Below are 19,961 nucleotides of genomic sequence, written 5' to 3' on the forward strand. Positions count from 1 at the left end.
CTCCCAAAGGCCCCACCTCTGAACATTGGGGACCAAGCCTTCAACATATGAGCTTTGGGGGATATTTAAAATCCCCCAAACTACAACTGTGTTTGTCTCAAGTTTTGGACTCTGCTTTTAAAAGAACCACTCTATCAAAAGCCGTTTTCCCATTGTGTTTGTAACCAGCCCCACTTTATTGTATGGATACTTTGTTATTTCCATTATGTTAAAAAACTTCAGGCCACTTCAAGAAAATCACTGCAGTTATAATGTTCCAGCCTCTGGTGTGGCAGTTTGCATAGAAATGTCATTGACTTTTTAAAAAACATTTTTTAAAATTCAGAAGTAATTCATATATCAAAAAAGTCACACATTTAAAATATCCAATTTTGTGTTTTTATTTTTAGTATAATCACAGAATTTTCTAACAGTTATCACCATCTAATTTTGGAATATTTTGATTACTCAACTATTTTTTTTTATCAATTAGGGTAAAATTGATATACAGTTAATCATTTTAAACTGTACAATTCAGTGATATTTAGTGTATTCACAACATTGGGAAACTACCAGCTCTATCTAGTTTCAAAACTTTCATCACCCAGTAAAACCTTTTGTACTTATTAAGTAATCACTAGGTTGCACTCAGGGGAAGAAGCCACTTCTCCTTTGTACTCAGATGTCTTTCAGTGGATAACTGGATAAAGAAATTTTGGTATATCTATACAACAGAATATTCTTCCACTAGTAAAAGAAACAGTGTACTGATTATATTCTGCAACTTGGATGAACCTGGAAGATGTTACGCTGAGTGAAAGAAGTCAGGTTGCAAAAGGCCATGTATTGTGTGATTCCATTGATCTGAAGTATCTAGAATAGGCACATTGCAGTAAGCGTCCAAAGTTTTCAAATCCCCATTCAGTGGGCTGTAGGTCTACCTTCTCCTCTTGTCCTTGGCAGACAGTGTTGCCGATGATGACATAGACCTAGAGTTGGAGCTGGCTCTCACTGGTGCTCTTCCAGTTCTTGCAGTGGTCCACGGGTAAGCCCCTGGAGGCTTTCCCCATGTGTTCCCTCATTAGTAAAGCAGGGAGATACAAAGTTCTGCCTAGTTACCCACATAAAGCACATTGCATGGCATATTCTTATTTTTACTGTTTTTGTCTTTCCTCTTTTGATGGCTCTTACTCTTCTCCCTGTTGCAGACCTCTTAGGTTGTGTTAGCCTCCTGTCAGTCTGTCTGGTCTTAGTTGATCTGTGCTAATTGGGCATTTTCACGTGTCCTTATTGGTATGACTCAGTTGCATTAGAAGAAGGTTATATGACTCTGGGGTTTGGACACAGGATTGGCGGAGCGGGGGCAACCTGACTTTTCCCTTACTGACTGCCTGTCTTTTCCAGCAATCTGAGTTCTCATGGCCTCTCCTTGATTAGGTTTGTGGCATTTTATTTGGGTTTGCAGTATCTGGGCCACCTATTTTTCTACCTAGTGAAAGGGGTAAGGACTGTTGACTGGACATTTTACTTGCCTAGGGGTTCAGGGTGTGGATTCTGACTGAACCTTATGTGAGCAAAGAGAAGGAAGTTTGGGACAGAGTTTCATAGGTTTTCGGAAGGACAGATTAGAAATGTCAAAGGGGGAAAAAGTCGTTAGTTCTGCCATTTATGCCTGACCTGCTTTGGAAGCAAAAGCAGTAAGGAGAAGCCAGGTTATACCTTCAATACTGCTCAGAAATGTCCTCAGCTCTGTGTCCAGTTTCATCATTTACAAGTTCAACTTTTGTGCAGGTCAACATTTGGTCTAGCTTTCTACCACTGTATTACAAGGTTCTACTTTCATACAAGTAATTTTGCTTTTCTCCCTTTCCTGCATATTGTCAACATCCTTCTCGACCCTCATCAGCAGTGCCTTCATGTCTACATTTCTAACACTCTGTTTCCTACAAGTCAGGTCTTTAAGATTATATATGTCTATTTTGTCATGTTCCTCACTTCTTTCTGAGATCTCACTAAAATTCTAATTAGTTATACATGACAGTAGAATGCATTTTGACACATCATTCTCATTCTTCTGGTTGTACATGATGTAGGAGCGCACTGGTTGTATAGTCATATACGTACATAGGATATTAATGTCTGATTGATTCTACTATCCTTCTTACCCCTCCCTTCACCCCTTCCTTCACTCCCCTCAGCCTAATCCAAAGTACCTCTATTCTTCCCTACCCCCCTATTGTGAATTAGCATCTGCATATCAGAAAAAAAATTTGGCCTTTGATTTTTTGGGGCTTATTTTTCTTAATATGGTATTCTTCAGCTCCATCTATTTATTGGGAGATGCCATAATTTTATGGTGACAGGAGGCCTGTGTTCCTTCTGGAGACTCTGGGGAAGATTCTGTTTCTTGCCCACTCATGTTGTTGGCAGAGTTCACACACCCTTCAGTTGTGCTGTCTAAAATATATGCAAGAGAATACTTTAATGAAAGCTGTTTTTTTTCTCCCCCATTATCTTTCTTTCCCTTGTCTTTTTCTTCACCTATCTTAATTGAAACTGGAGAATTTATTTATTTTTGGTTTTATTCATTTATTAGCCATATGCATTCAAAACTGGGCAGGACATTGTTGTTTTCCTATTCAACATCACATTTCACAATAGGGAACTTTGGAGTGAAGAAATCAGCCTGAAGTTGCTTAGCTTGTAGTTAGGAAAGTAAAGATTGGCACCCAGGTTTCCACCTTTCTATACTATGCCTGAAACAGAGTTAAACGTGTTCAAGTATCAGAAGATTGTCCTTCTGTCAAAAGTCAAAGCACTGCCCTTAAATCAAATCTTTTTTGTTAAATATGAATCTAGGTTTTTTTTCTTTGTCAACATTTTTTATTTCTTGATAGGAAAAAAATTTTCTACCTTAGGAGCCCATGATTTTATTTGGTGCAAGTTAATCTTAATAAGTGTTTAGTAAATTTGAATGCAGTTTGTGTAAGCAAATAATGATCCTGTGAGGTTTATTTTGTAGTAAGATGCCAAATGTTCTCACTTGTTTACCCAGTGAAAAATAATGTATGTGAGGACTGGTTCAGAAATATTTTAGTCACTACTGGTCATTTGTCCATAGCTTTTTTTTGAGATTTCCAAGGCAGCTTTAAGATCTTCCCAAGATTTTAGGGGTGATGATTTGGAGTTTTAATTTTTTTAATTCTATGTGACTGCCTTTAACATCTGTCAGATCTCTTCTACCAAGTAGACGAGCTGGATTTCTCTTTCAATTACTGAAGGTGGAATTTGCAAAATAATTGGGGAATTGGAGGCTCAGGCAGTTGTCAGGATTCTATTTGCTTCTTGAATTTTCTTTCTGTGTATCTGTATCTACCATCCACCCCCACCCCTACCCCGCCGGGATCCAACCCAGAGGAACCCAGGGCCTCCTGCATGCTAAGCAAGTGCTCTAGCATGCAGCCACATCTCCATCCCTCTCTATCATTTATCCCTGAGAATCTTAGAGAATATAGTACTGAGTGTTGTTGCTTTGAATCCTTGTACCAGGAAATCTTGACTTTTGAGAGAGACACCTATCTTCTCTGTAGATGAGTGTGTATCCTGCACATCATTAGAACTCTTTTCTTCCATTTCTTTTTGTGCTCATCAATTCTTTGAGTTTGCTCTCTTTAAAACTCTGCTAAGATCTGGAAAATAACTGACCAGAGTATCTCATACAATTCAAGATATTTTAAAAAAGGACAAAGTCATGTTTGCCAATTCTAGTAATCAGTGTTAACCTTTAATCACAAGCCATAGAGGTTGGTGACCTATCAGTGGGAAACTGGGTATGTGGGCCTATTTCTGCAGAAAGGGCCTTCAGATCACCCAAGCTTGTCACTGTGTAGAGCACTGTTGATTGCCTTTGTGTGTTATTTTTGGCAGCTCCTTTAGTGGTAGAGTTTTCCGGGTGACCTTCTTGATGCTGGCTGTCTTCCTTACTGTTCCCCTGCTTGGAGCCATGATGTTGTTGGAGTCTCCCATAGATCCCCAGCCTCTCAGGTGAGCCGCTTGTCATCCTCAGGAGGAGTTACTTGAGGAAATGTATTAGGCTGATGTAACTTCTGGGAAAGAAGGATGAATAAATTAATTTGGCCAAAAGGTAAGTTTCAAGAAATAGAACTGTATGATTTCCTTAGTACCTGTGTTTTCATGTTGGGTTGGATGTTACTCAGTATACGTGTGATATTATCTCTGTCATTGTTTCAAACCATGCACAAATTAAGGACAAAAATCAAAATAAGAGAAGCATAACAATTAGAGATATTTATGCTAACCCTGATTTATTTGAAGTGGCAAAAGAATATACCAGTGAAGATTAATTAAGTTACCTTGTTCAAATTTTATAATCAACTGAACTTTTTTTTGAAAACTTGTAATTAATGTTCTATTTTTCCTAAATTGCCTTTTTTCCAGTAGAGCTGTATGAGTACTATAGTGAATTATAACTTGTAAAAGGAACCCTTGAAATATATTCTTATTCTGTATTTTATTTAGAGACAGGGTCTCACTGAGTTACTTAGTACCTCAATTTTGCTCAGGCTAGCTTTGAACTTTCAATCCTCCTGCTTCAGCCTCCCCAGCCGCTGGGATTACAGGTATATTCCACCATGCCTGGCTCTAGCCCTTTTTATTTTTTATTTTCAGATAGGTTGCTGAGTTGCTTAGGGCCTCACTAAGTTGCTGAGGCTAGCCTCAAACTTGTGCTTCTCTTGTCTCAGTCTCCTAAGTAGCTGGGATTACAGGCATGCGCCACTATACAGAGCCTGAAATTTATTTTAAATGAGTGGTCCATGTAAGGCTTCAAAAGCTTCAGTCAAGAATCATGCTTAATTATAGAGTGAATATAACATTTACAAATGAACAACATATTGTTATAAATAAAAATTAAGATTTTATATTGGATTCAATTCACTTAAAATGTATTCAGCACCTAGTATGCCTAAGTTCAGTACCCATTTGGATACAGAGACATAAAGAGGGCACAGTTCTGAGCTTAGATTGACATGTGTGGCAAAAGTCAATTTTTGTTGTTGGATTTAGAATTAATAAAGGAGCTGGGGATGTAGTTTAGTGGTAGAGTGCTTGCCTGGCAAGTGCAGGATTCTTGGTTTGACCCCCTGCATATCTCTCTCTCTCTCTCTCTCTCTCTCTCTCTCTCTGTCTCTCTGTCTCTCTGTCTCTCTCTCTCACACATACACACAAACACACATACACCTCCCCACCCCCCGCACAGAGAGAGAGAGAGAGAGAGAGAGAGAGAGAGAGAGAGAGAGAGAATATCACTGACTAGAATTAGCAAACGTACAAAGTATTGTGAAAACACAATGAGATTGAGAATAGACTATGGCTTTGTCAGTTCTGAGGGCATAGCCTCTAATTCCTGGTATGCCAGCAGGTTCTCCAGTGTGGCTTTCTGCCTGAGCTACACTTGAGGACATTCTGGAACTTCTCTCCAAAGGACCTCTCTTGCTAACCCTTTTCAATATATAGAAGGAAGGCTCAGCCTACCCCAGTAGAAACTTTCTGGACCTTCTTTGATAATCCAGATGGCAAAGGAGAGTGAATAGTGTCCAGAGCTTGGGATCAGAAGTGTATTTTCAAGGGTCTACCCTTGAAAAGGGGGGAACAGCAGAGAGCTGAGAGGGGGAGGATGGGGCTTTAGTGACTGAAGTCCTTTGATCTCAGGGAAAGCAAGTTTATATGTAGAAAGCATGATGATGAAATGCTATGGGAAGAGGGCCATGCAACTCTGCCAGAAACTGGGAGGAAACTTGGCCCAATAAGGATGTGATGTTGGGCAAAGAAAGTACTCTCCATGGAGTAGATAAGCCTGTTGAGGAAGGAAGGGAGGAGAAGTGAAAAGAAACCATATGACTGACAGGAATCTCTCCCATGGGCTCAGACAAGACTGACATGCTAAGAAATTGGGAGGATGGGCCCCAACTCATGGAGCAAAAGCCAAAGACCTGCTGAGAGTTCAGGAACAGCAGTGAACTGAGCTTTGGAGAAAATGCTAATGACAGCATGAAAAAGCCTCATTTAAAGCCTTGTTTAGGGCGAAACAAGCAAAAAAAGAAGGAGACCACTCAATGAGGCAAGTGGTGCTGTTACCACAATAGGTTTGGCAACTTTACCCTATCTCTCTGCAAGGCAGTTGGTGAGTGGCATGAAGGTAAACAGGACCTGGCCAGGAGGTGGCGCTGAGTGACTGATCATCTAGCTACCTCCAGAACACTAGATCACCTCTCAAACATCAGAGACAACACAGAGAGCACATGGACCAGAAGCCTGGTGGGACAGAGAGGAGAGGAGTGGTAGCTCTTCCAGACTGGGTGATTATGCAGTTAATACTTATGGAGCAAAGTCATCAGGAAGGCTGCTAGGCTTTTCAAAAGATTGCCCCCAAAGTTACCTTCCTTTTCCATTGTGGGAGATCAGAGGAATGTCTATTCCAGACAGACCATATACAACATTTGATTTCTATAAGATGTTGATAAAGTCTTTGAAAGTCTATTTGTCAATGTGGTGAGATGTGAACAGGATGACAAAGGCATTATTAGTTGGTTTGTATAGATGTAAGAAAGCCAGCATCAGGGGCTGGGGATGTGGTTCAGTGGTAGAGTGCTTACCTAGCATGCACAAGGCCTTGGTTTTAATCCCCAACACTACACACACACACACACAAAAGCATCAACTTAGTGATGCTCAGCCTCAGATAAGTGAGCCACCACCATGGGACTAGAATCGGTTTTCCTGAGATAGCTCTGCGAGGTTCCAGGTTGCTCCCTACTGCAGGAGGTCAGAATGTGAGGGACTATGATTCTCTCCTTCTCTCCTTCCTCTACAAATCTCTCATGGGCACTATCTGTATTTAATTTATTATGCTTTTGATGTTCCTGATTACCCATAAAGGTTTTTGCTACTTTTTAAGTTTATCATCTTTTCAGTTTTATAGTTTCACCCTAGAAATAAAATGTGTACTTCTGAAATATTGAAAAGGCTTTCATATGCTAATAGAATTGCTCTTTCTGTCATTTTAAAAAGTTACAGTAACAAAATCTGCTCTCCAAAGCACTGCTAAATATTTTTTTTTGCCTTAAATTTTACAGTAACTGAAAAATTTATTTATTTTATTTATTTTTTGGTACTGGGAATTGAACCCAGTGGTGTTTTACCACTGAGCTACATTCCAGTCCTTTTTTTTTTTTGTGAGAATGTCTCACTGAGTTGTTGAGGGTCTCACTAAATTTCTGAGGCTGGTCTCAAACTTGTGATCCTTCTGCCTCAGCCTCCCAAGTTGCTGTGATTATATGCATATGCCACCATACCTGACTGATAAATATATTTTTAAAAAGACTAGAAAAATCCGTATTCTTCAGTGAAAAATAATCCTTTTGTTCCTCTTTGGATAGAAACTAAGTCCTTTCTCAGAGTGCTGGAGTATATACCCAAGTAGCTGCTGCTGAGCCAGTGTCTGCTTGGAGGGTGCCACAAGATTGTGTCCTGGACACATGCATTTGTGTGGGACAGACTTACTACATTTATAGTTGACAGAGTTGGCAAAGATATTTAGGAAGTTTGATCTCAGGGGGAAGATTGAAGTGTGATCCTGGTCAGGCAGAACCATGGGGAGAAATAGGATAAAAATTAGAAAATGAATGTGACTGTCACAGCTATTGAGTTAGCAAGAGTTAGCAGAGGTTCACTTGGCTTTAATAAGAATCCATACTGCCCTGTTGGCTGGGTGATACCCTGAGTCCCTGCCTGATTTGGGTTTCCTTTTGACTCCCTTTTGTTGAGACTGCTGCTGTCTAGCTGTTGGTATGGGGACCCTTTCTTGCTTGTTCTTTGCATAAGTTCTTTTTCTCATAAGTCTTTTTTAAAAAATTTTTCTCCCTACTGAGATTATATTCAGGCTCTTTGTGAGCAGGAACATGTCCTATATGCTGATTAGTTAGATTCCACAAATACTTCTTGAATACTTCCTGTGGAAGAACTCAGCCCAAGTCCAAGGGCATGGTGGTAGAGATGTTGAGTGTTTCTGTTCCTGGGCTTTATGTGCTCAATATGCAGTTTACTCTGTACACTCACCTCAGGAGATGGACTTTCCCGAGGTTAAAATTGAACTCAGATGTGCACAACTCCTTAGCCAAAGCAGGTAGAACACTTTCACAAGTGCATGTTTGCTCTTTTCCTTTAGAAATTAAGCCCCCTGTTAACCTAAAAGTGTATTTCCTTACTGCAGGAAAAAGCCATTATTGGGAATAAGGAAAGGAAAGGGATTTTGATTTGGGGGTGGTGATGTTATTTGTGTCCTATGCAAGTGCTGACTTAGAGGTGGTGTCAGGGAGTGAAATGCTTTGATAGGAAAGCTTTCTATCCTACCTACTTTCCAATCATTCTACATCCTCAGCTATCTCTGTCCACCCTTGGTTCTTCCACACTGATGGGCAGGCTAAGAAACTACCTTGCTGGAGGGCAAGGTGGGAAGAGGATTTGGAAATATTTCTCTTTCCTCCCCCCAACAGTGTGCATTGGGAGCCTCATGTGTGCCAGATTGGGTACTAGGTGCTTGGATGCAGCAGAATTAAACATGGAAAGGAATCCCTGATTTCATGAAATATCTGTTCTAGTGGACAATAAATATAGACAGACCATAAATATACCTGAAAAGTAAATTAAATAGTACATGAGAAGCTGACAAGTGCTATAAAAGAATAGAGCAGATAGGGGTCTGGACTCAGGGAGCTATTGAACATTAAATTGGGTGTTCAGAGCAGGCCTTGCTAAGGAGGAACAAGGGGGAAAAGGAGCTTATAAGGGGTTTAATGTTCCAGGTAGAGGAAGAGCCAGGGAGAAACATCTAAAATGAGAAGTGCCTAGTGCAGACAAGACCCAGCACGGGGCCAGCGATGTAGCTTAGTGATAAGGGTTTCTGTCTAGCATGTGTACAAGTGCACATGTGCATGGCCCTGGGTTCCAACCCTAACACACACACACACACACACACACACACACACACACACACATCCAACCAACCAGCCAAAGACCCAGCATGGAGGGTCTATTGTGAGTGGCACAGGGGGGATGTGGGAGGTTAATGGGGCTAGCCTGGGCAGCTCTAAGAGGCCACTTCAAGTACTGTGGCTCTTGGTGAGATGGGGCCATTGTGAGAATGAGCTGACATGACCTTCAATAAGCATTTTCCTTCTCGTATATTTTTACAGACAAATTCTTAAAATTAATTATTTTACAGCTTTAAAGAACCCCCTATCTTGCTTGGTGTCCTGCAACCAAATACGAAGTTGCGACAGGCAGAAAGGCTATTTGAAAACCAACTTATTGGGCCAGAGTCCATAGTAAATATTGGAGGTAAGTAAACCCTAGGAACTGGAGTGACTTGGTTGCCTTCCAAGCTGTTGTTGCTCATATGGTTGGATTCTGTGGGAACAGCTGCAGGGGTTGGGTGGGGGAACCCTAGATGTGTTTCTTAGCTATGGACATCCTATGGGATGACCCAATGGAAGTGTTCTTTTTGCTGGTGTCCTGTGACCAGGTTGCATGCTTTTTTAGCAAGGGGATGATTCTAAGTTTTTGTAGAGCACTTAATGTGCTCAAAGTGTTGTGAAAGGGAAACGACAAAATGCAGACATTATGTTTAATTCATTAGATAGGTCTTACTTGACAGCACATCATTTCTTAGCTCATTTTGAAATGAAGAAGAATGTTTCTTAATATTTCCACTCTACTTAAGTGGGTACTGTCACACCTCCCTATGCTTGAGAACTAGAATTGAGTCTGGTTCAAATGCTTGCCTCTCTAGCAATATAGAACAAGGCATTTCTGTCTGTTAAATTGAGAATCAAGCTTGGGGTTAAAAAGTCACACATTAACTGGTCAGGATTTCTGAGTAGTTTCTTTCAAAAATGCCTCTAGTCACCTTGAAATCCAGTGTTTTCTGGGCAATGGCTGTGGGCATGTGCATCCAGTATACTTCTGTTTTATTCTTAATGCTAGTCACCAACTGCTTCTCCAAAGATGTTTGAGCAATTTCTCTTGCCTAATCCCTGCTCTTTGACATGGGACCCTAGGCTGGCCCTTTTGTGCAATTGTTGGGATAGTTTTTGGCTGGCAAAAGTCAAAATTGTTTCAGGAAGAATAAGTACTTCATGATAGAACTTCATATTTATCTTAAAAAGAGAGATTGACATTTATTAGTAAATTTCACAATTTTTTTTTTTTTTTTATGAAAAGTAAAGTACTATAGTTTAAAACTGGGATCCGCAGGAGTTGAAGTGCAAGCTGGTGGCCTTTTCTTAACTCTCAAAGAGAGTGCTTGTCCTATCTCTTTTCTTATCTCCATGTTGAAGGCTGGGTGGCATTTCTGGTTAGGCCCAGTGGGGACCTCTGGTTACATCCTTGTGGGTGTAAACCACAGGGAGGTCACCAGAGACCTGTTCTGCTGCCACTTCATTTGGAGGTTGTCCTGGAGATGGCTGACTGCTTGCTGTTAGCGTTAGCAAAGTGCTGGAGAAAAGCATTTACCAGTTAACATACTTAATTTTAAAGTAGACTTTATTTTTAAGAGAAATTTTAGGCTTACAGCAGAATTGAACAGAAGGTACAGAGTTTTCCAGAAAAGTTTTTATCATGAGTGGGTGTTAGTGTTGGGTTTTACCATGTGCTTTTCCTGCACTCTGCCCATCAGAGAGGTACCCACTTAGACATCATTATCTCCCAGCATCTAGAATTTATATAAGTATTCACTTTTGGTGGTATATATTCTATGGGTTGGACAAATGTATTAACTATTATAGTATTATACAGAATATTTTCAATGCCCTAAAAATCTTTTACACTCTCTGATTCATCTCTCTTTTTCTCTTAAACTCAGCATCCATTGATCTTTTTATTGTCTTCATAGTTTTGCCTTTTCCAGAATGCCATCTAGTTGGAATCATACAGTATATAGCCTTTTCAGATTGGCTTCTTTACTTAACAATATGCATTTGAGTTTCCTCCATTTCTTTTTTTGGCTTGCTAGCTCATTTCTTTTTAGCATTGAATCATATTCCATTGACTGGGTGTACCAGAGTTATTTATCCATTTGCTATGATGGACATGTGGTTGTTTCCAAGTTTTATCAATTATGAATAAGATTGATATAAATATCTGTGTGCTGATTTTGTGTGTGTGTGTGTGTGTGGATGTAAGTATTTCAGTTCATTTGGGTAAATACCAAGAAGCATAAAGGGTGGATCACAAGCTAAGAGTAAGTTTAGTTTAATAAAAACAAAAACAAAACAAAAAACCTTCAAACTATTTTACAAAGTGATTGTATCATTTGTCATTCCTGTTAGCAGTGAGTGAGCATTCCTGATGCTCTACATCCTTGTCAGTATTTTTCATTATCAGTGTTTTGGATATTGGCCTTTCTGAACTTGTTTTTATTTGTATTTTTTCTCATGACATGGGATATTGAGCATCTTTTCATGTGCTTACTTGACACATGTAGATCTTCTTTGATAAGGTGTCTGTTCAGGTCCTTTGATCATTTAAAAAAAATTTTTTTAAATTGTTGATAGATCTTTATTTTATTTATTTGTTTATATGTGGTGCTGAGGATTGAACCCAGTGCCTCACACATGCCAAAGCAAGTGTGCTATCGCTGAGCCACAGCCACAGCCCCTGAGCCACAGCCATAGCCCCAGATCATTTTTGTAATTGGATTGTTTATTTCCTCATTTTTGAATTTTAAGATTTCTTTGATAGCCTGTTTGGAGGTTCTAGCAGGGGAACAGCTACTCTTATACCCTGACCAAAGAACTATCCTTTTCTATCGGGGAAGGTTATCCTCTTTAATAGAGCAGCTGCTTTGGGAGGGATGCACACGGAGTGGTGAGGGAGGAAGAGGACACCTGCCTAGCCAGCCAGATTAGCCAGATCTAATCTGGTGATCAATGAAGATCATATCACCCTCACATCCTTTAGGAGTTTTTTTGTTTTGGATAACAGGTTTGTTGTTGTTTGTTTGTTTATCAGATGTATTTACAAATATTTTCTCCCAGGCTGTGACTTGTCTTGTCATTTTCTTGACAATGTCTTTCACAGAACAGATGTTTTTAATTTTAATGCAGTCTAGCTTGTCAATTATTTCTTCATGGATCATGCCTTAAAAGTTATCATCATACCCAAGGCCACCTAGATTTTACCCTATGTTGTCTTCTGGAATTTTTATCATTTTGCATTTCACATTTAGGTCTGTGGTCCATTTTGAGTTAATTTTGTGAAGTGTGTAAGATCTGTGTCTAGATTAACGTTTTTTAAAAAATTTATTTCTTACATACATGACAGTAGATTAACTTTTTTGCATGTCCAGTTTTAGCACTACTGTTTTCTCCAGTGTATTGGCTCTGCTCCTTTGTCAATTATCAGTTGATTATGTTTATATATATCTATTCCTGGGCCCTTTGTTCTGTTTCATTGACCTATTTGTGTAGCCTTTTGCTAATAACAGATTTTCTTGATTGTGATGGCTTTATAGTGAGTATTGAAGTTGGGCATTGTCAATCTTTGGAATTTATTTTTCTCCTTTAATATTATGTTGGCTCTTTTAGGTCTTTTGCCTTTCCATCTAAACTTTAGGATCAGTTTGTTGGTATTCACAAAATAACTTGCTGGGATTTTGATTGGGCTTGCGTTGAATTTGTGCTCAATTTAGGAAGAACTGACATCTTAATAATGTTGAATTTTCCTATCCATGAGCATGGAGTATTGCACCTTTTAGTTTCTTTTTTTAAAAATTATTTTAATCAGTTTCATGTTGAAAGGAGTTCTTTATCAATTTGAGGAAGTTTCCCACTATTCCTAGATTGCTGAGAGCCTTTTTTTTTTTAAAAAAAAATATCATAGATGGGTATTAGATTTTGTTGGATTCTTTTTCTGAATCAATTATTATGATCTGTGATTTTTCTTTTTTTAGCCTATCGATTTTTGAATGTTGAACCAGCCTTACATACCTGGGATAAATTCCACACGGTTGTGATGTATAGCCTTTTTTATACATTGCTGGATTTGATTTTGTTGAGGATCTTTGTGTATATGTTCATGTGAGAGAATGGTTTATAATTTTCTCATAGTATTTTATCTGGCTTTAGTATTTGGGTTCATGTTGGACTCATGGAATGAGTTAGGAAGTATTCTATCTGCTTCTATCTACTGAAAGAAATTTTAGAAAATTGGTTGTAATTTCTTAAATGTTTGGCAGAATTCACCAGTGAACCCCTCTAAGCCTGATGCTTTCTCTCTTGAAAGGTTGTTAATTATCAATTCAATTTCTTTGATAGATACAGGATTATTCATTTTCTATTTCTTCTTGTGTAGTGTTGGCCAATTGTGTCTTTCAAGGAATTGAATTGGTCCATTTCATCCAGGTTGTCAAATTTGTGAACATTATTGTTCGTAGTATTATCCTTTTGTGATGTTTCCTCTTTTGTTTCTGATGAATTTAGTTTACTTGTCTTTTTCTAGTTTCCTAATTTGAAAACTTAAAGAGTATTAATTTTAAATATATTTTTCTTTTCTAATATATTTGTTCAACGTGACATTTTCCTTTGAATACCATTTTCACTATATCCCACAAATTTTGATAAGTTGTATTTTCATTTTTATTCAGTTCAAAATATTTTAAATTTCTCATGAGATTTCTTCATTGACCCATATTTTATTTTAAAATTTTATTTGTTGTGTATTTTGACATTATACGTACATGGATTAGAAGTTCCTAATCTGTGATCATTCATGGTATGGAGTTACACTGGTCTTGTTCATCTTAATATCTGAATATAAGAAAGTTATGTCTGATTCATTCTACTGTCTTTTCTATTCCCATTCCCCCTCCCTGCCTTCATTCCCTTTTGTCTAATCCAATGAACTTCTATTCCCCCTGCCCTTATTGTGTGTTAGCATTCACGTATCAGAGAGAACTTAGCCTTTGGTTTTTTGGGATTGGCTTATTCCAGTAATCATGATAGTCTCCAGTTCCATTTATCTACTGGCAAATGTCATAATTACATTCTTCTTATGGCTGAGTAATATTCCTCTGTGTGTGTGTGTGTGTGTGTGTGTGTGTGTATATACACACACCACATTTTCTTTATTCATTCATCTGTTGAAAGGCACCTAGGTTGATTCCATAGATAGCTTAGCTATTGTGAATTGAGCTGCTGTAAACATTGATATGGCTGTGTCGCCATAGTATACTGATTTTAAGTCCTTTGGATGTATACCAAGGAGTGGGATAACTGAGTCAAATGGTGGTTCAATTCCAAGTTTTCTGAGGAATCTTCATACTGCTTTCCAGAGTGGTTGCACCAATTTGCAGTCCCACCAACGATTTATAAGTGTACCTTTTCCCCCACATCCTCACCAACATTTATTGTTACTTGCATTCTTGATAGTACCGTTCTGACTGGAGTAAGATGAAATCTCACTGTAGTTTTAATTTGCATTTCTCTAATTGCTAGAGATGTTGAACTTTTTTTCATATATTTGTTGACCAGTCATATTTCTTTTTCTGTGAAGCTTCTATTCAGATCCTTTGCCCATTTATTGATTGGATTATTTGTTTTTTTGGTGTTAAGTGTTTTGAGTTCTTTTTTGGTACCAGGGATTGAACCCAGGGCACTTAACCATTGAGCCACATCCCAGCCCTTTTTAAATATTTTGTTTGGAGACAGGGTCTCACTGAATTGTTTAGGGCCTCACTAAGTTGCTGAGGCTGGCTTTGAACTCAAGATCCTCCTGCCTCAGTCTCCCGAGCTGCTGGTATTACAGGTGTGCACCACTGCACTCAGCTTGAATTCTTTATATATCTTGGAGATTAGTGTTCTATGTGAGGTGCAGGTGGCAAAGACTTTCTCCCATTCCATAGGCTCTGTGTTCATGTTCTTGCTGTGAAGAAGCTTTTTAGTTTGATACCATCCCATTTATTGGTTCTTGATTTTACTTCTTGTGCTTTAGGAGTCTCATTGAGGAATTTGGGTTCTAAGCCAACAATGATGGATGTTTGAGCCTGTTTTTTTCTTCTAGTAGGTCTAGGGTCTCTGGTCTAATGCCTAGGTCCTTGATCTACTTTGAGTTGCATTTTGTATAGGGTGAGAGATAGGGGTCTAATTTCATTTTGCTACATGTGAATTTCCAGTTTTTCTTGCACCATTTGTTGAAGAGGCTATCTTTTCTCCAATGTATGTTTATGGCACCTTTGTCAAGAGTGAGATACCTGTATTTATGTGGATTTGTCTCTGTGTTTCTATTTTGTACCATTGGTCTTCATGTCTGTTTTGGTGTCAATATCATGCTGTTTTTGTTACTGTAGCTCTGTAGTATAATCTAAGATCTGGTATTGTGATGTATTCTTTTAAATTTGCTAAGGTATGTTTCATGATCCAGAATGTGGTCTATGTTGGTGAGTGTTCTATATGAGTTTGAGAAGAACGTATACATTTGGGCTTTGGTATGTTCCAGGAATTGGTTCTAGGACCTCCATAGATACCTAGATCTGCAGATGCTCAAGACCCTTTTATGAAGTGACATGGAATTTGCATATCATCTATGCATATTCTGCCATGTACTTTGTCTCTAGATTACCTGTCATACCTAAAACAATGTAAATATCACATAAGTAGTTGTTACATTGACAAGAAAAAGTGTGTTCATGTTCATCATAGACACTTTTTTTCCCCAAATATATTTTTTTAATATTTATTTTTTAGTTTTAGGTGAACATAGTATCTTTATTTTACATTTATTGTGCTGAGGTTCAAACTCAGGGCCTCATGCATGCTAAGCGAGCACTCCACCACTGAGCCACAATCCCAGCCCTCCCGAAATATTTTTGATCCATGGTTGGTAGAATTCACACATAGTAAACTCGTGAATAGGAAGATCTGACTGTATTCTACCATTGTTGGATGAAATAATTAATTAGATGTCAATTAAATCTAGGATATTGGTGGGGCTGTTGAGTTTAACCTTGTTCTTAGCAATTTTCTGCTTGCTGGGTAGAAGAAAGAGGTTGAAGTGTCATGATAGATCTTATTTCATCTTGCAGTTCTGACAGTTTTTGCCTTATATCTTTTGATGCTCTGTTGTGAGGCATATCCATATTAAAGATTGTTATGTCTTACATTATCATTGTGTAATGCCCCTCTTTATCCCTGATAATTTTCCTTGCTCTGAAATCTGCTTTGTGTGAAATTAATATCGCTACTTCTATTTTCTTTTGATTAGTGGTAGTAAGTCATGCTTTCTCCATCCCTGTACTTTAAATCTGCATGTGTCTTTTGTTAAAGTGGGTGTGGTGGTACTCACCTGTAACCCCAGCAACTTGGTAGACTGAGGCAGGAGGATCACAAGTTCAAGATCAGCCTCAGCAACTCAGCAAGACCCTGTCTCAAAATTCAAAAATAAAAAGGACTGGAGATGTGGCTCAGTGGTAGAGCACCCTGGGTTCAATCCCCAGTACTGGGAAAAAACAAAAAACAAAAGAAACATTTTTTATGATTCAGTTTTCTCCCTAAGAGTATCAGTTAAAAAAAATACACACACACACACACACACACACACACACACAAACAAATACACTGTATATATATTAAAAACTTTTTATAGTGGTTGCCCTAGAGTTTACATGTTTAAATATATATCATTTAAAAACTGAAATGTTTAATGAATTTTGTATCATCCTTGCTTTAAGATATGCTAATCTTCTCTTTCTAATTTTAGTACCTATGTTGCCCAAATGAGCAGTTCTTCTTCTTTAGTAGGAAGTCATTGACATCAGCTGCAGATATTGCCTTGAGGTGAACATGCATCTGTGCCTCTGGGTCCTGAGTATCAGTCTAGACTTTCAGGACTAAGCAGTAGCAGCCTCTCAGTTTTTATCACTGATTTTTGTGTGTTTTACCCTGCCTGCATGGTCAGGATCACACCCACAAGCTAGTTCCCTAGGCCCCTGCAGTTTTGACAGTGTAAGTTTAATTCTCAGACATCACCTCTTGTTCATCCTCAGAACTGCAATTTCATTTCATGAGATGAAAAACAACCAAGTCACCTATGTTTTGGAAGAAGGTGGTATGGCCACAATTCTTGGGCCAACTCTTAATAATCTTTTTCCTTCTTTGTTTTTTTAAACAGATGTGATGTTTACTGGCACAGCAGATGGCCGGGTTGTAAAACTTGAAAGTGGTGAAATAGAGACCATCGCCCGGTTTGGTTCGGGCCCATGCAGTAAGTGGGCGACAAGTCATTCAAAAAGGTGCCACCTGTAGAATTGCTTTTCTCTAGAAGCCAGCTTCACCCTTGGAGAAGAAGAAGCCATGACCATTTGGCAGAGAGAACATGATGTGGAATTTGCATTTGCCAGGTGGTTGGTTGCTGGACCTCACAGGGCTTGGTGGTTACCCTACCCAACTGGACGGTAGCCATGGAACCTGTTGGATACTTTGTGGGGATATACTTCTTCACTATTCCTCAAGTTGTGGTCACTTTTGTGGTGGTTTCAGAGGTTAATTGATGATTTTTTTTTTATTGGTTATTCAAAACATTACAAAGATTGCAGAATCACATCAGTTACACATCCACATTTTTACATAATACCATAATAGTAACTGTTGTATTCTGCTACCTTTCCTATCCTCTACTATCCCCCCTCCCCTACCCTCCCATCTTCTCTCTCTACCCCATCTACTGTAATTCATTTCTCTCCTTATTTTTTCCCCATTCCCCTCACAAACTCTTATATGTAATTTTGTATAACAATGAGGGTCTCCTTCCATTTCCATGCAATTTCCCTTTTCTCTCCCTTTCCCTCCCACTTCATGACTCTGCTTAATGTTAATCTTTTCCTCCTGCTCTTCCTCCCTGCTCTGTTCTTAGTTGCTCTCATTATATCAAAGAAGACATTTGGCATTTGTTTTTTAGGGATTGGCTAGCTTCACTTAGCATAATCTGCTCTAATGCCATCCATTTCCCTGCAAATTCCATGATTTTGTCATTTCTTAGTGCTGCGTAGTACTCCATTGTGTATAAATGCCACATTTTTTTATCCATTCATCTATTGAGGGGCATCGGGGTTGGTTCCACAGTCTAGCTATTGTGAATTGTGCTGCTATGAACATCGATGTGGCAGTATCCCTGTAGTACGCTCTTTTGAGGTCTTCAGGGAATAGTCCGAGAAGGGCAATAGCTGGGTCAAATGGTGGTTCCATTCCCAGCTTTCCCAGGAATCTCCATACTGCTTTCCATATTGGCCTCACCATTTTGCAGTCCCACCAGCAATGTACAAGAGTACCCTTTTCCCCACATCCTCGCCAGCACTTGTTATTGTTCGACTTCATAATGGCTGCCAATCTTACTGGAGTGAGATGGTTAATTGATGATGTTGAAGTGCTGTTACAGAAAAGTAGGTGGCTTTATCATTACTGGAATGCTCATGTGTAATGGCTGTATTAGCTTTTGGAGAATTGTAGCAGTGTCATTCAAAGTGAAATGCTCTTAAATCATTGCAGGTTTTGGAAACCTAGAGTAGAAGACTTCCACTGTTTAAAAATTGATAATCCAAGGCTTCTTTTAATTTTTATTTTGTTATTTTATGTTATGTTATTTTGTTATTTTATGTTATTTATGCTATTTTATTTTACTTTATTTTTATTGTCATTTTATATTACTGGAGATTGATACCAGGGCTGCTTTACCACTGAGCTACATCCCTACCCCTATTTAAAATGTTTTATTTTGAGGCAGAGTCTCACTAAGTTGCTGAAAGTTTCGCTACATTGCTGAGGCTGGCTTCAAAATTGGGTTCTTCCTGCCTCAGCCTACCAAGTTGTTGGTATTATTGCTATGCACCATCATGCCTGGATTTTTATTTTTAATTTTTTGTGATGCTGGGGATTGAACTCAGGGCTTTGTGTGTGCTGAACAAGCTCTCTACCATTGAACTATACCCCTAGTTACCATTTTTAATAGCTAGAATATTTTCGTAAAATGATGCATTTTCATTATGAAATGGAAAGAGTACAAACATAATAAAAACAAAATAAAAATCACCTTAGCTTCTCAGATGTAATTGTTATGGACATTTTAGTGAGTAACTTTTCAGGTATTTTCTATTCATGGGTACTCACGCCCACTCAGTTTTTTATATGATGGATCATACTCTAAGCTTGATTATTTAACCTCCGTTTTCTGTTCCGTTTTGGCAGTAAGCAACCCACAATGAGCACCTCACAGTAAGCACCAGCACCAAGCACCTACACTAAACACCTTGCAATGAGTACCCACAAGCACCACCGCCCATAGTGAGCACTCTTTGTGGACATCTAAATAGTAGCACTTGTAGTGAGTACCCTGGAGTGAGCACCTTCAGTGAGTATTCTGCAGTAGTACCTGCATTGAGCATCATGAAGTGAGCATTGTAGGGACTGGTCTAGTTTTAATGCTATGACTCTTTTTGCTCTGTACAGCATGATGTCTGTTTAGGTAGAAATGGATGAGATACTTGGACACTGAGGAGGGCAGCCACCAATTCCTGTCTGTTTGTCTTCCTAGAAACCCGGGATGATGAGCCTGCTTGTGGGAGACCTCTGGGCATCCGGGCAGGGCCCAATGGAACTCTTTTTGTGGCTGATGCATACAAGGGACTGTTTGAAGTAAATCCTCAGAAACGTATGTGACAATAATGTGTTTCCTTCTGTGGTGTTTTCAGCTCTTTTATATGATGTGTGTATAAGTAGATTTAATAGGATTTGTTAAGAATGGTCTGCTAGAGACTCTAATATTTTCTTACTCACTGAATGGTACCGAAAGCATTGCCTATATATGTCAACTAGTTTTAGCCATCAGATCTCTCTGTGTGATGGCATTTGATCTGTGTT

The 19,961-nt window shown here is 38.8% G+C and overlaps 1 protein-coding gene across 1 annotated transcript in view; it reads left to right on the forward strand.

Annotated features, from left to right (window-relative positions):
- Nucleotides 1-19,961, forward strand: part of Apmap (adipocyte plasma membrane associated protein) — a 33,843-nt gene that overhangs the window by 4,716 nt on the left and 9,166 nt on the right. The window contains exons 2-5 of the mRNA XM_076851444.1: nt 3,907-4,023; nt 9,281-9,396; nt 17,221-17,313; nt 19,636-19,752. Of these exons, the coding sequence (XP_076707559.1) occupies nt 3,907-4,023; nt 9,281-9,396; nt 17,221-17,313; nt 19,636-19,752 (443 nt within the window). The remainder of the gene's footprint in view (nt 1-3,906; nt 4,024-9,280; nt 9,397-17,220; nt 17,314-19,635; nt 19,753-19,961) is intronic.

This window comes from Callospermophilus lateralis, chromosome 3, assembly GCF_048772815.1.
Source record: "Callospermophilus lateralis isolate mCalLat2 chromosome 3, mCalLat2.hap1, whole genome shotgun sequence".
Lineage (NCBI taxonomy): Eukaryota > Metazoa > Chordata > Mammalia > Rodentia > Sciuridae > Callospermophilus > Callospermophilus lateralis.